General features: G+C 50.5%; 1 protein-coding gene across 5 annotated transcripts in view; it reads left to right on the top strand.

Moving 5' to 3' along the window:
• Positions 1-12,080, top strand: part of PTPRB (protein tyrosine phosphatase receptor type B) — a 113,219-nt gene that overhangs the window by 19,819 nt on the left and 81,320 nt on the right. For 4 of the 5 annotated variants that reach the window (XM_072843269.1, XM_072843267.1, XM_072843268.1 and 1 more), the window contains exon 4: positions 11,025-11,298. In XM_072843269.1, the coding sequence (XP_072699370.1) occupies positions 11,025-11,298 (274 nt within the window). Of the gene's footprint in view, positions 1-10,202; positions 10,293-11,024; positions 11,299-12,080 lie in introns of those variants that run through there. The other variant, XM_072843270.1, reaches the window with a different exon arrangement.

Below are 12,080 nucleotides of genomic sequence, written 5' to 3'. Positions count from 1 at the left end.
ATCCCCCCTCTGCCCCCCACCCCCCACCTCTACCCTGGGCCTGGGAGAGGAATCGCACTTCCTCAGCTCATGAATAGCCATTGTGGTGCTGCTTGGGCCTCAAGAGTGCTGTGCTTCCTTCCATTTGGCCTTCAAAGAGATCACAGCCCACTGTGAGCCTCCAAGGCAGTAACGAGACAAATGCAGAAAATCCCCACCTCCTCCTACGTCCCTCAATTCCGGGGTAACCTCTGTGATGGTGTCATTTTTTTTATTATATATATATAAATATTTTTTTAATTGGAGTTCAATTTGCCAACATATAGCATATCACCCAGTGCTCATCCCGTCAAGTGCCCCCCTCAGTGCCCGTCACCCAGTCACCCCAACCCTCTGCCCACCTTCCCTTCCACTACCCTTTGGTGTCACTTAAAGTATAGAGGGGAAGTGTCCGCTGCTACCAGTATTCTGTAGCCAGAGCTAAAGATAGGACAATATGCCCCCTTTAATGAGCCAAATACCTAAAGGGAGAAGTGCAAAGATGTAGCAAAAAGCCCCAAAACCAGGAGACAAAAGCCAGAAAACCATCCCCTGATCGTTCTTCATGAACAAGGACTCTTAGGTGGTCTAGTGTGCTTGGGATACGGGACAAGCAGGTCCCGAGAGTGCTGCGAGGGCGGGAAGGCCATTCTAGGAGGAGTATCTCATGGAAGGGGCGGGTTCCCAGAGGCCCTAATTAATAACCAGCATCTCTCAAGCCCAATCCTGACAACGAGCTGCAGTTTTCTCAGTTTGCCCTCTGATGTGGCCTGCCACGTGCCAGCAGCGTAAGATGGTCTGTAATTTACTCCAATTTAAAGTCCTCTGGCTTTAAAATCTCAAGGATCTTTTCTCTTTCTTTTGCTTTTCGTTATGATTTGCATTACTTTGTGTTTTGTGTGCAGCAAAGACGATGTTCACATTTTGTCCCACTGTGAATCACGTGCACATAGAAATGCTGCCCTGAAACAACACGTGGGTCGGGATGGGCTCCCTAAGCGGCCGGGATTTCTCAGGCATGTTGCTTTCCCTGAGCAGATGAGGTTGAGGCGGTGGGGAGATTGGCAAAGAAAGGGGAAGATGGGGCACCTGGGGGGCTCAGAGGTTGAGCGTCTGCCTTCAGCTCAGATCATGACCCCGGGGTCCCGGGATCGAGTCCCGCGTCGGGCTCCCCGCAGGGAGCCTGCTTCTCCCTCTGCCTGTGTCTCTGCCTCTCTCTCTCTCTGTGTCTCCCATGAATAAATAAATAAAATCTTCAAAAAAAAAAATAGAAAGGGGGAGATGGTGTCACTCGAGAAGGGCGATATGCTGACATGGGAAGTCTGTGGCTCTCAGCCCGGCCTTCCAGGCCCCAGACACACCTGGGCAAGAGTTTTAAAGATACGGATTCTAAAATGCTGCCTCCATCGCCACGGAATCAGCATTTACTGACACAGGCCCTCAGCACCCAGAGGGGGAAAAAGTCCCCACTGATTATAATATGAGATTAGGTTTGTGATCCCTGTGAGAATAACGGAGTAATCAGTTTGTTTGGAGACATATGATCCAAATCTAACAGCAAGGAAATATCCGACAAATGCAAACAGAGGACAATACTAGAGAAAGAACTGACCTGTATCATTCAAAAAGGTCAATGTCATAAGGATCATTTGGAAAGGCTGAGGAATTTTTCCAGATGAAAGAAGATGAAGAGGCTTGACAACGAAATTCAATACAGGATCCTAGGCTGGATCGTCATGTGGGAAAAAAGCAAAAACTGACAAACCAAACAAAAAGCACTAAAAAAGCTTTTATTGAGACAATTAACAAATTTGAAATATCGATTGTGCATTAAAGCATTACATGGTAACAATTTTGAAGTCTCTGGATTTGACAACTTCACGGAGACCACACGCTTAACTCAGGACACGCGCGACTGACCCTGAAAGGCCAGTTCGGGTAAACACAGTATATATGGCGAGAAAGAGATAAAATGAATGTGGCGGGATGTCTAAAAAAAAGGAAAAAACTAACAGCAGTGGAATTAGTGAGTCTGGGTAAGGGCCTCTGGAAGCATCCTATACAATTCTTAAGATGATTAAGTTCGAAAGGAATTAAAAGTCTGCAAAATTAAAAGAGTAGTTCACCTAAGGGCTTTTCGAAGGTGGGGTCCAAGGGCTGCCACTCTTGTTAGGGGAAGAGCAGCGGCTCAGCCTGTCTGTTCAGGACCAGGGGGAGAAGGTAGGGGCAGAGGAAGAGGAATGCAGACAGCCACTGGTAAAGAAATGATGATGAATTTGCAAGAAAGAACAGTAAAGCCAAGAGTCAGAGCTGGAGGATGAGCCTGCTGATGAGTGTGAAGATCAGTGAAAGAGCTCTGCAAACTGCACCTTCCAGCCCTGTGCACAGGGACTGCACACGCCTATCCCACGTGAACAAGCCGTGAACTCCAGGAGCCGTCCTCGTCCTTAAAGATCCTTTCCCTTCTTCCCACACTCTGGGGGAGCTGGCAAAGGAAATCCTCCTTGCTAAATCCAGATGAGATCCCAACAAGGGAAGCTCCTGCTTGGGAGGCCTGTGAGAGGCACCTGTGTGTCCTCAAGCTCTTCCGCCAGGGATTTCTAATAGATGCAGGCCAAGGAGCGCAGCCCGTTGCTAGCTTTACTGGGTGCTTACCCTTTGTCTGGGTGGCTGTGAACATTTGTGTCGGCTCCCTGTCTGGGAGCCTGTCCTTCCTTCCAGTCCAGACCAGCACCGCTGGGGAGAGGATACCAGAAACGTGTGCTTTGCTAAGACTTTTGGCCCTAGTGGCCTGAATCAAGCGACCTCCTGATGATCTGAGGAGCATGAGACCGTCCACAGAGTTGTCAGGGTCTGTCCACTTGGAACAGGGGCCAGTTGGCCCTTAGGTTTTAGGTGTTCTTGGGCTCTGGGATACTAGGGGTTGCAGGTGTGCCCTGGAGAGCTGAAGAATGAGGTTATGCTCCAGATTCACACATACTGAGTCATGCCCCTGCCCAGTGGGGGAGACCTGACCCATCCCTCAGTCACTATGAAGTAGACGTTGAGTCTCTACAAACTGGGGATGTGGTTAGATCATGAAGATACATGGCTCTTTCCTTCACGAGGGTTATAATCTGGTTGACGGTATTATCATTATGTTCTTGAAAAACATGATAAGAACCTTTTTGATCTTCCACTTTGATCACTGTCGGCCCCACCATCCAGGGGCCTCTAGGATGCCCTGCATCTGCCTCCTCCAGCAGAGAAGGGTGAAGCAGGGGTGAGGGGTCACAGGGACCAGGGAAGCAGAATGTGAGCCCAACAAGCCTCCATGTCTTGGTGTTTTTAATGATAAGTCAAAATCCAGATTTTTTAAAAATGTAAAATCTATTTTTCTCAACATACCCACATAAAAAAATAGAATAATTTTAAAAACAATGTGAAGATCACACTATAGAGTCCAGAAAAGGCACATATCCTGGCCAAATAGTGAGCCCTGTGTCTACAACCTTCAGAGAATCTGTGGGAAATAATGTTCTGGCAACGTGATACACAGGAAAAAAAAAAAAAAGAGGACCGACTCCACCCTCCAATCATCACTTTCTAAGAGAGATGAAATAGGTGATCATTTCTTTTTGTTCTGTTCTCCTTTTCCTTAAAGGCCATGTTAGCCACGCTTTGTCTGCCTCCCCGGCTAGGGTCTGGACGTTGGTGGAAATGGGGATCCAGCTCCTGAGGCCGGGGCGGGAGCAGCCAGGCCCACGCAGACCCAGGATGCCTTAGAACCTTGACTCGGAGCATTTGTGAGCAGAGGTTTCCGGGGGTGGGACAGTGGGGACAGAGAGGCAGGAATGAAGATGCAGCAGAAGCCCTGGAGGTCGAAAGGGCGGTTAGTCACACCTTGTTTGAAGTCATTCATCCCGGATGGTTACAAAACTGCGACAAAAGCTATGCAAAGCCCTTTCTTCCAGATTAAAACAAAACAAAACAAAAAACAAAACAAAACAAAAAACAAACAAAACAAAACAAAACAAAAAAAACCACCCAGGGTGGGGAAAAGGGGTAGAAAGCGGTGTAGAAAAACCTACCAAGAAACCTTAGAGACGCATCTAAGGGAGATGGAGCCTGGTGCTAGAGACGCATCCCACACGCCCACCCCTCCCTTCCAGGACTTAAAAAAAGGAAACGTTGGCAAAGCCACCAACCTGAGTGGCCCTTAAAAGTCTTTTGTGCTCGTCTACCAAAGAGTTTCTCTGGGGTACGAGATGGAAAGCAACAATAATTTGTTATCATTTGGATGTTCTCAGCACAATGTTCTCATCCATGGACTTGTCATGCTCTAGCATTACCCCGGGCTCAGTGTCCACGACATATTGGGATTCATATCCTTTTATCACCACTAATAATCATGGTATCTGACATGCGTTGAGCCCTTTAGCCAAGGACCTTGCATAACATATGACACAGCCCTTGTCGTTTCATCCTTACGACTCCTACCGCCACCCCCTCCACCACCAACTGCCTTTATTATTTCCATTTTCCTGGAGACCTAAGACCTAGGAAGCTTAAGACCTAGGAAGCTGGAAAGATTCCTTAAATACAAATATTTAAGGTACCTTAATACTTAAAAACAATACCTCTAAACCCAGAAGAGGATAGTCAGGGTCCTTTAAAAACAAAAAACTAAGCAATTTCAAATAACCTTAAACTTGAATGCCCCACTTTTTAAATGAATGACAGCTGCTAGTGAAAGTGTATCCATGTCTGTCATAATTTACTATTGAGCCAGTTCAAATTAAAACTTAGAAAAGGATTCATTGTCTTATAATCATCTTTAATGGACACGTTCCCTGATGGTGAGGCCTTCTTCTTCCTAACAATATCTGGGGAAACACACACGAGGGCCGTGTGACAAAAAGTACTTCCTTGGAGGAAAAAGCATCAGAATTGACCCTCCGTCTAGTATTTATTAAGTCGGTTGCATGTTGCTCCTGTTTCCTTCAGCATCCACATTTTCTTTTCTTTTCTTTTCTTTTCTTTTCTTTTCTTTTCTTTTCTTTTTTTTTTTTTTTAATTTATGATAGGCACACAGTGAGAGAGAGAGAGGCAGAGACACAGGCAGAGGGAGAAGCAGGCCCCATGCACCGGGAGCCTGACGTGGGATTCGATCCCGGGTCTCCAGGATCGCGCCCTGGGCCAAAGGCAGGCGCTAAACCGCTGCGCCACCCAGGGATCCCCACATTTTATTTTCATCGAGAAGTTATAAACATCCTATTTGTTCCAAATAAACATAATAGAAACAATATATTTTGTAAAATATAAAAATATGTGTATGTCATATGAAATATATTATTATATATTATATCACCAATTCACTTATTTGACACATTCTAAAATAGTTTAGGACCTTCTAACTCACCTCTTCTTGCAACCAGAGAGCTCAGATTTCAAATTGAAAAGAAAAAGAATAAGGTATTACTAAGTCTCTTGAATAGAAAACGGTATCTGGTGCAGGGTTTATTGAAAACCGGCTACACTGCGGCATTTCTGATCCCTCGGGTTGTGAGCTAGAATTTACATTTCTAGCAACTTCTCAGAGGATGCCCTGCTGTACCTTGAGAGCCAGCATGCCAAAGAATAGGACTTCCTCCCCCCTCTCTCTTTTCCTCCTTTTATCTTCCCTCCCTCTTATATCTTTTCCCACCTCGTTTTCTCCAACATCGGTCTTTGATGCCTTGGCCCTTTCTCCTTTGTTCCTGCTTTTCTTTTCCTCCTTCCCTTCCAAGATGATATGGGGGCATCCAGCAAGAACGTGTTTACAAGGACATAACAGTATTTACTGAGCAGGTACAAAGATTCCTTCCCACCTCCCTCCCTTGCTTCATTCATCCATTCTCTCAACAAATATTTGTTGAAACTCTTTCAAGCCAAGCTCTATGTGAGAAGCCCAAGACCGCCCTAAGGGAATTCCCCATATGCTCAGGAAAGGCAGGCATCACAAGCATACAGGTCATTATATTATTACCAGGTGTCATTAATGCTCGGAATTAAACAAATGGATTACTGAGATGAATAATGATTAAAGGACGCTTTTTCCTTGAGGGGTCAGAAGGGCCCTGGCCCCATAAGGGGGGTCTTTAAGCTGAGACCTAGAGATTGAGAGGAAGATAACCGAGCAGAGACCCTGGGGAGGAGTGCTCCAAGCAGATGGACCGGCAGGTAGAAATGTCAGGGGGGCAGGAAATGTCAGCCCCTGTGTTGGGGTGTCTCCAAATTCGAGGCCCACTGAAAGTGCTCAGTCAATGTTTGCTGAATGAATGAGTAAAAATGATCATCAGACCCAGGCCACCATAGCGTAAGAGACCAGCAGAAGAGAGGCCAGGTTACCAACAGCTTTTTAGGTCACGGGTGAGGAGTTTGAATTAACAACTTCAGCAATCTACTCTGCCCTCCCCACTTCCCCCCCGCCGCACCCGCCACCCCCCCCCCCCCGACCTTTCCCACACCCAGCTCAAACCCTGATCTGCAGGAGCAGCTCTCAACGTGTGGCCCCCGGACCCCAGATGACCGGTTGTCTCAGTCAACATCTGTGTTCACGAGCTGATAAGAGCCGTGCTTTCATCCATGAATGCGTAATTTATGAATATGTAAATTATCACAATTAATTGCTAGGACAGCTTGTTTAAAAGGCAGCTGTTTGTCCACTCTCCTCTAATCAGAAGCAGCCCCACCCCTTCCTGTGCAGTCTGGGACAGGTTTCCTAGTGGCAAAGAGAGGAGGTCCCAAATTCCTGGAATGCAGTAACCTCCAAAGCATATGCAGTGTCAGGATGCAGGATAAATCGGTTCAAAAGAAGTTGAGGAATTCCAAACAAAGATGAGAACAAAGGAGAAGAATGAATCTATTTATTTATACTTTGTACAGTAGTTTCAAATAAACTCCTCATAGAAGAAAACAATATCTGGCAACTTTCCCCAGGCCCAAACTGCTTTGAATCCATTACAGTTCTAATTCCTTGTATTGATAGAATTGGTTTTTAGAAAAGAAAAATGTAATCAGTAAAAGCCTGAGTTTAAACCTTTCCTCCTTGTCGCATACTATGTGAATCCTAATTAATCCTAACTTCAGATCCACTGATTTGGGGGCAGGAGGGACTCTCCTGTAAGCCTTAAGATTCTCTAGGAAAAAGAATTAGGGGTTACATAACTTTGGAAAAGAAATGTCCCCAATGTCTCCTGGTCCTTTCCTTTATGCGTTGCTATCAGTCTTCATATATATTGATGGTAAAACAAATGATAGCACATGATTTTACTAAGTATGTGTCTCTCTTTGCTAGGTCAAAAATAAAATAATCCTATTTAAAGAAGTCATTCCTTCTTTTCCAAATTCCTCTTTCCAAGGGCAGTAGTAGCAGATCACTACTGATCTACTGATCTGATTAGTAGCAGATCACTAGCAGATTACTAGTCCATGGGTGAGAACGTTGTGCTGAGAATGAGTAAAAATGGGATGATTTTTACTGGATGCACCCCGACACCTGCAGCAGAAGCAGCCCCCCAGCGGATCCTGTCCCCTGTCGACCTGACCCTTCTGTTTCCCAGGAACTCACTTTCCCCTTTCTCCGGGATGGGACTGAATGAATGATAACAAATTATTGTTGCTTTCCATCTCGTACCCCAACCTCTATGTTATGCTAATAACATAGAGTCTGGAAGCCTCTAAACTGTGTAGTAAGGATATTTTGTTATCGTCTTGTTGGATTAGTCCTTCAAATTTTGTCTTTCTTGATGCATTTGCCTGCACCAAAGGAAGGATTGATTGTAGGAAGAATGTTAGACAGTATGGTGAAACTGAAACATAATTTTTAGATTAACTTACAGGGTACAGTAGCTTGTGGCAAAAAAAAATGATGCTTGGCAAAATTTGGAGGAGATAGGACTTACTGAAGATTTTGGTAAAGGACAGAAGAGTATTTGGTATATTTGGATGAGAAGATTTCATATCCGAGCGGCAACTTATGAGAAAATTTTATAAACCTCAATGGATAAGACAAAGCGAAAGATAGGCAGCAGGAGCTAGGAAAGCGCAACGTACTTGGTGGATGAATCTTTTTTTGTTTTTTGTGGATGAATCTTTAAAATTCGTTTAAAAATGTGATCGGGATCCATGCTATTCCCAGACACACCGATATCTGGACAGTATGCAAAAGTTTACATAGGTGCTTTCACACCTGTGAGCTTATTTATTGGTCATAAATAGCTCTGGGAAGTATTTCAAGTGGTATGATTCCAGTTTGACAGCAAGGAAACCACATTGCTTTCTGAATACAGCAAGAAAAGAGAAAGGTAATGTTGAAAAGGAATAAAGCTGCAAAAAGACCTCTGTAAGGGCCGAAGGCTGCCCCCGTAGGTGACAGACGGAGGTGGGGACTGTCTCTGATGCTGCAGAAAGGCGTGCCAGGCTGTGAAAAGCCGTTGAACTTGGGGGCAAAATACGGAGGGGCCACAAAAGCTCTCTTGGAAGCCAAGTCTTTTCCTTGGGCAAGGAAAGAGGAAAAATTGTTTTCCCAGAAATACACACAGTTCAGGTTTGACCTTTGAGTGTTTGCTGACTTGAAAAGGAGATTTGAGATCTCTGGTCTGGCTGCAGACTGAAAGCCCGTAGAATCTCTGGAGAGGTAGAAATTTCATTGTTTTCATTAAAATATTTCTTTAAAACATATTTTCTAAAAGAATTGTGAGAGGAAAATTGTTCCTGAACAATTTTCACCTTTTTTCAGTTTTTCCTCAAATTAGATACAGTTGGTACAGAAGTCGATAGTATAGCTTTATGTCTGATCTGCCTATCTGGAAAAAAAAAAAAAAAGAGGGGAGTATGACCTTCTTCCTATTGACTTGGCTCCGGAGTATTCAGTTTCGAAAAATTAAAATGTGAAAAACCTCATCTCCTCTGGCAGTTGCCGGGGATGGCACCCAGGAAAAGCGGTCAAGCATTATACAAGCCGTGGCAGCACTTGCTGTAATCACCTGTGTGCAATGACACCGTCTGGCTCTTTGGTTGTTGGGGACTCTTTCCAGGTCCATTTTCAGATACATGATCATTCAGGTACCAAGTTGGTCGCTAAAAAGCATCGTTAGTGCTGAACACGGTAAATTCCAATTTCGGTACTGGTGTGGCAGCTGGGCCATCAGTAGTATTTTCCTCAAAGGAGAGATTTCTCGCCTCCTTCCGTCGCTTGGGCAATTACGGACGCAATGGTTTTCACTACTGGATGGACCCGCTTTGCCGTTTGGTCTGTGCGGCCAACGACGGGCGGTGAGGACTTGTTCTTGGTCAGCACCTTGTGCGTGAGATTCAGGGGGTGCAGCGACCTGGGTCCCATCCCGGAGGAAGGGGAAAGTGAGCTCCCGGGAGACAGAAGGGTCAGGGCAACAGGGGACAGGATCCGCTGGGGGGTTGCGTCTGCTGCTGGTGTCGGGGTGCAGGGGGGTGCCCTGGGGTGCAGCGACCTCAGTCCCATCCCGGAGAAAGGGGAAAGTGAGTTCCCGGGAAACAGAAGGGTCAGGTCGACAGGGGACAGGATCCGCTGGGGGGCTGCGTCTGCTTCAGGTGTCGGGGTGCAGGGGGTGCAGGGGGTGCAGCGACCTCGGGACAGGATCCGCTGGGGGCTGCGTCTGCTGCAGGTGTCGGGGTGCAGAGGTGCCCGGGGGCGCGGGCAGGGGCGCGGTGAGGCGAGAGGGGCGGCCGCACCCTACTGAAGGCCTCCGGGAAGGGAGCTGTGCGGCGGCCCAGTTGGGCCCTGGGAACGGAGGCCCCGGGAAAGCGGCGGAGGAAGGTAGGAAGTTGGGGGGGCGCTGGGGGGGCGGGGGCGCAGTGGAGGGGGCGGGAGCCACCGCGGCCACCGCCTGGGGGGAGGGCGGGACCACCGGGTGGGGAAAGTGAAAGTCGCGGGGCGGAGGGGCGCGCGGGGGGCGGGGGCTCCTGGGGGCTCCCCCCCTCGCCGGCGCATTGTTCCTCCGCCGGGAGACGAGGAAATTGCCTTTTGATTGCGGAAGTGGCGGCCGGGGCCGGGCGGGCGGCGCGGGTCAGCATGGCAGCGTGGGAAGGGCTGCGCCCCCCGGCCCGCCCCGCCCCGCCCCGCCCCGCCGCCCGGCCGGGAGCAGCCGCCGCCGCAGGGGCCCCGCGCGAGGCCGGCCCGGGGGCAGCGCGCCCAGCGCAACAGGTGCGCCCGCGCCGCGATGCTGGGCCGGGGGGCCGGGCTGGCCCTGTGCGCCGCGCTGAGCCTGCTGCAGGTGAGGCCCCCGAGGGCGCCCCGGGGCCCGCCCGGACCCACGGCTCGTCCTGGGGCCCCCGTCGCTCCCGGCCCGCCCCCTTCCCGACCCTGACCCCGACCCCGGGGCAGTGGCCGCCGGCTCCCCGCGGGGCTTCCCTCGGGCTGCGGGGTGAGGCCGACGGCGCGCGCGGGGTCCCCGGGGGCGGACACCCACCCCCCACCCCCACCCCCGCCCCCGGGGCAGTGGCCGCCGGCTCCCCGCGGGGCTCCCCTGGGCTACGGGGTGAGGGACCCGGCAGCGGACACCCCCCCGCGACCCCGACCCCCGGGCAGTGGCCGCCGGCTCCCCGCGGGCCGCCCCCCCCATCCCGGAGCAGGTGGTCTCCGGCTCCCCGCGGGGCTCCCCTCGGGCTGCGGGGCGAGGCCGACGGCGCGCGCGGGGACCCCCCACCCCCACCCCGACCCCGGGGCAGGTGGCCGCCGGCTCCCCGCGGGGCTCCCCCCGCCCCCCCTCCCCGGAGCGGCTCCCCTCGGGCTGCGGGCGAGGCCGACGGCGCGCGCGGGGACCCCCCACCCCCACCCCGACCCCGGGGCAGGTGGCTGCCGGCTCCCCGCGGGGCTCCCCCCGCCCCCCCTCCCCGGAGCGGCTCCCCTCGGGCTGCGGGCGAGGCCGACGGCGCGCACGGGGACCGGCGGGGACCCGGGGGTGGCCCGCGGCGCCCTGGCTGCAGCCGCTCTGCTTGGTTTGCAGGCCGGCCCCGGGCAGCCCGTGAGATGCAACGTCACCGTGACCGAGTCGGCGGCGGCCAGCCGCTCCGCGTCCCTGCGGTGGAGAACCTCGGGGTCCCCCTGCAACTTCAGCCTCGCCTACGGCAGCGACACGGCCGGGGTGGCCTGGTGCCACCCCACGCGGATGGACAACGCCACCTACGGCTGCCACCCGGAGGACCTGCAGGCGGGAACCCTCTACCACTTCAGGATTGTGTCTCTGGATGGAGAAGAGACCACGGTGCTCTTGCAAACAGGTAAAGGGCGGCAGGTGCAGCCGGCGGCGCGGGCCACTTTGCACTTTGCAGGCGGAGGGGGGGGCGGGGGGAGGGGGGTTCACCTGAGGTCCAGGCAAACAGGACCTAAAGGTAAAGACGCCTGTGAGGATGAATATTGACAAAGATGCCTAGTTTCCTCACATCTGGCCAGAAGCAGCTTGGTTGACAGTTAGAAATCTCCTTAGTGCTGAAGACAGCGGACCGGCTCTTTGAAGGGGGGTTGGGGGGGGCGGTGTGCAGCAGAGAGGAGCTGTGGGTTGTGCAGGGAGTTTATTAAATTTGTCAAAGCGATGTGGTCTGAGCTTCCATCACATTAAATTGTCAAGCCCCGGGATAATTTTAAGTAAATGTTTTTAGAATAAATAATGGAAGTGCAATGATGAGGGATAGGCCTTTGGCAACTTAGCTTTATTTTTGGAACCAGGACATAAAACTTTCAGGAATAGAGTAGAGCCATTCATGGGGGGGAATTTGAAAAGTCCCTTCAAATGAGGGCATGAAAATTCATCTGTAGGACTTGAATAACCAAAACAGCCTAATATCAGAGAAGGTCCTTTAACCAAAGGAACCTCAAGTCACTTATTTTCCTTAGGGTTCTGGTAAACACTTCCAGGTGTATATAGGAAGAGTTTCTCTTCCCTGCCTCAGTTTTCTTGTCTGTAAAGTAAAATAAGAATGTCAGACTTGGCCACATTCATACCAAGTGCCAACCACTTAGGTAGAGGACTGTCATGCTCTCACCTCGCTATTCCTATCAGCTC

The sequence above is a fragment of the Canis lupus genome, chromosome 11, assembly GCF_048164855.1.
Source record: "Canis lupus baileyi chromosome 11, mCanLup2.hap1, whole genome shotgun sequence".
In the NCBI taxonomy this organism is placed as follows: Eukaryota; Metazoa; Chordata; class Mammalia; order Carnivora; family Canidae; genus Canis; species Canis lupus.
The sequence above is the reverse complement of the archived record's forward strand: the minus strand, read 5'-3'. Positions and strand labels throughout refer to the sequence as shown.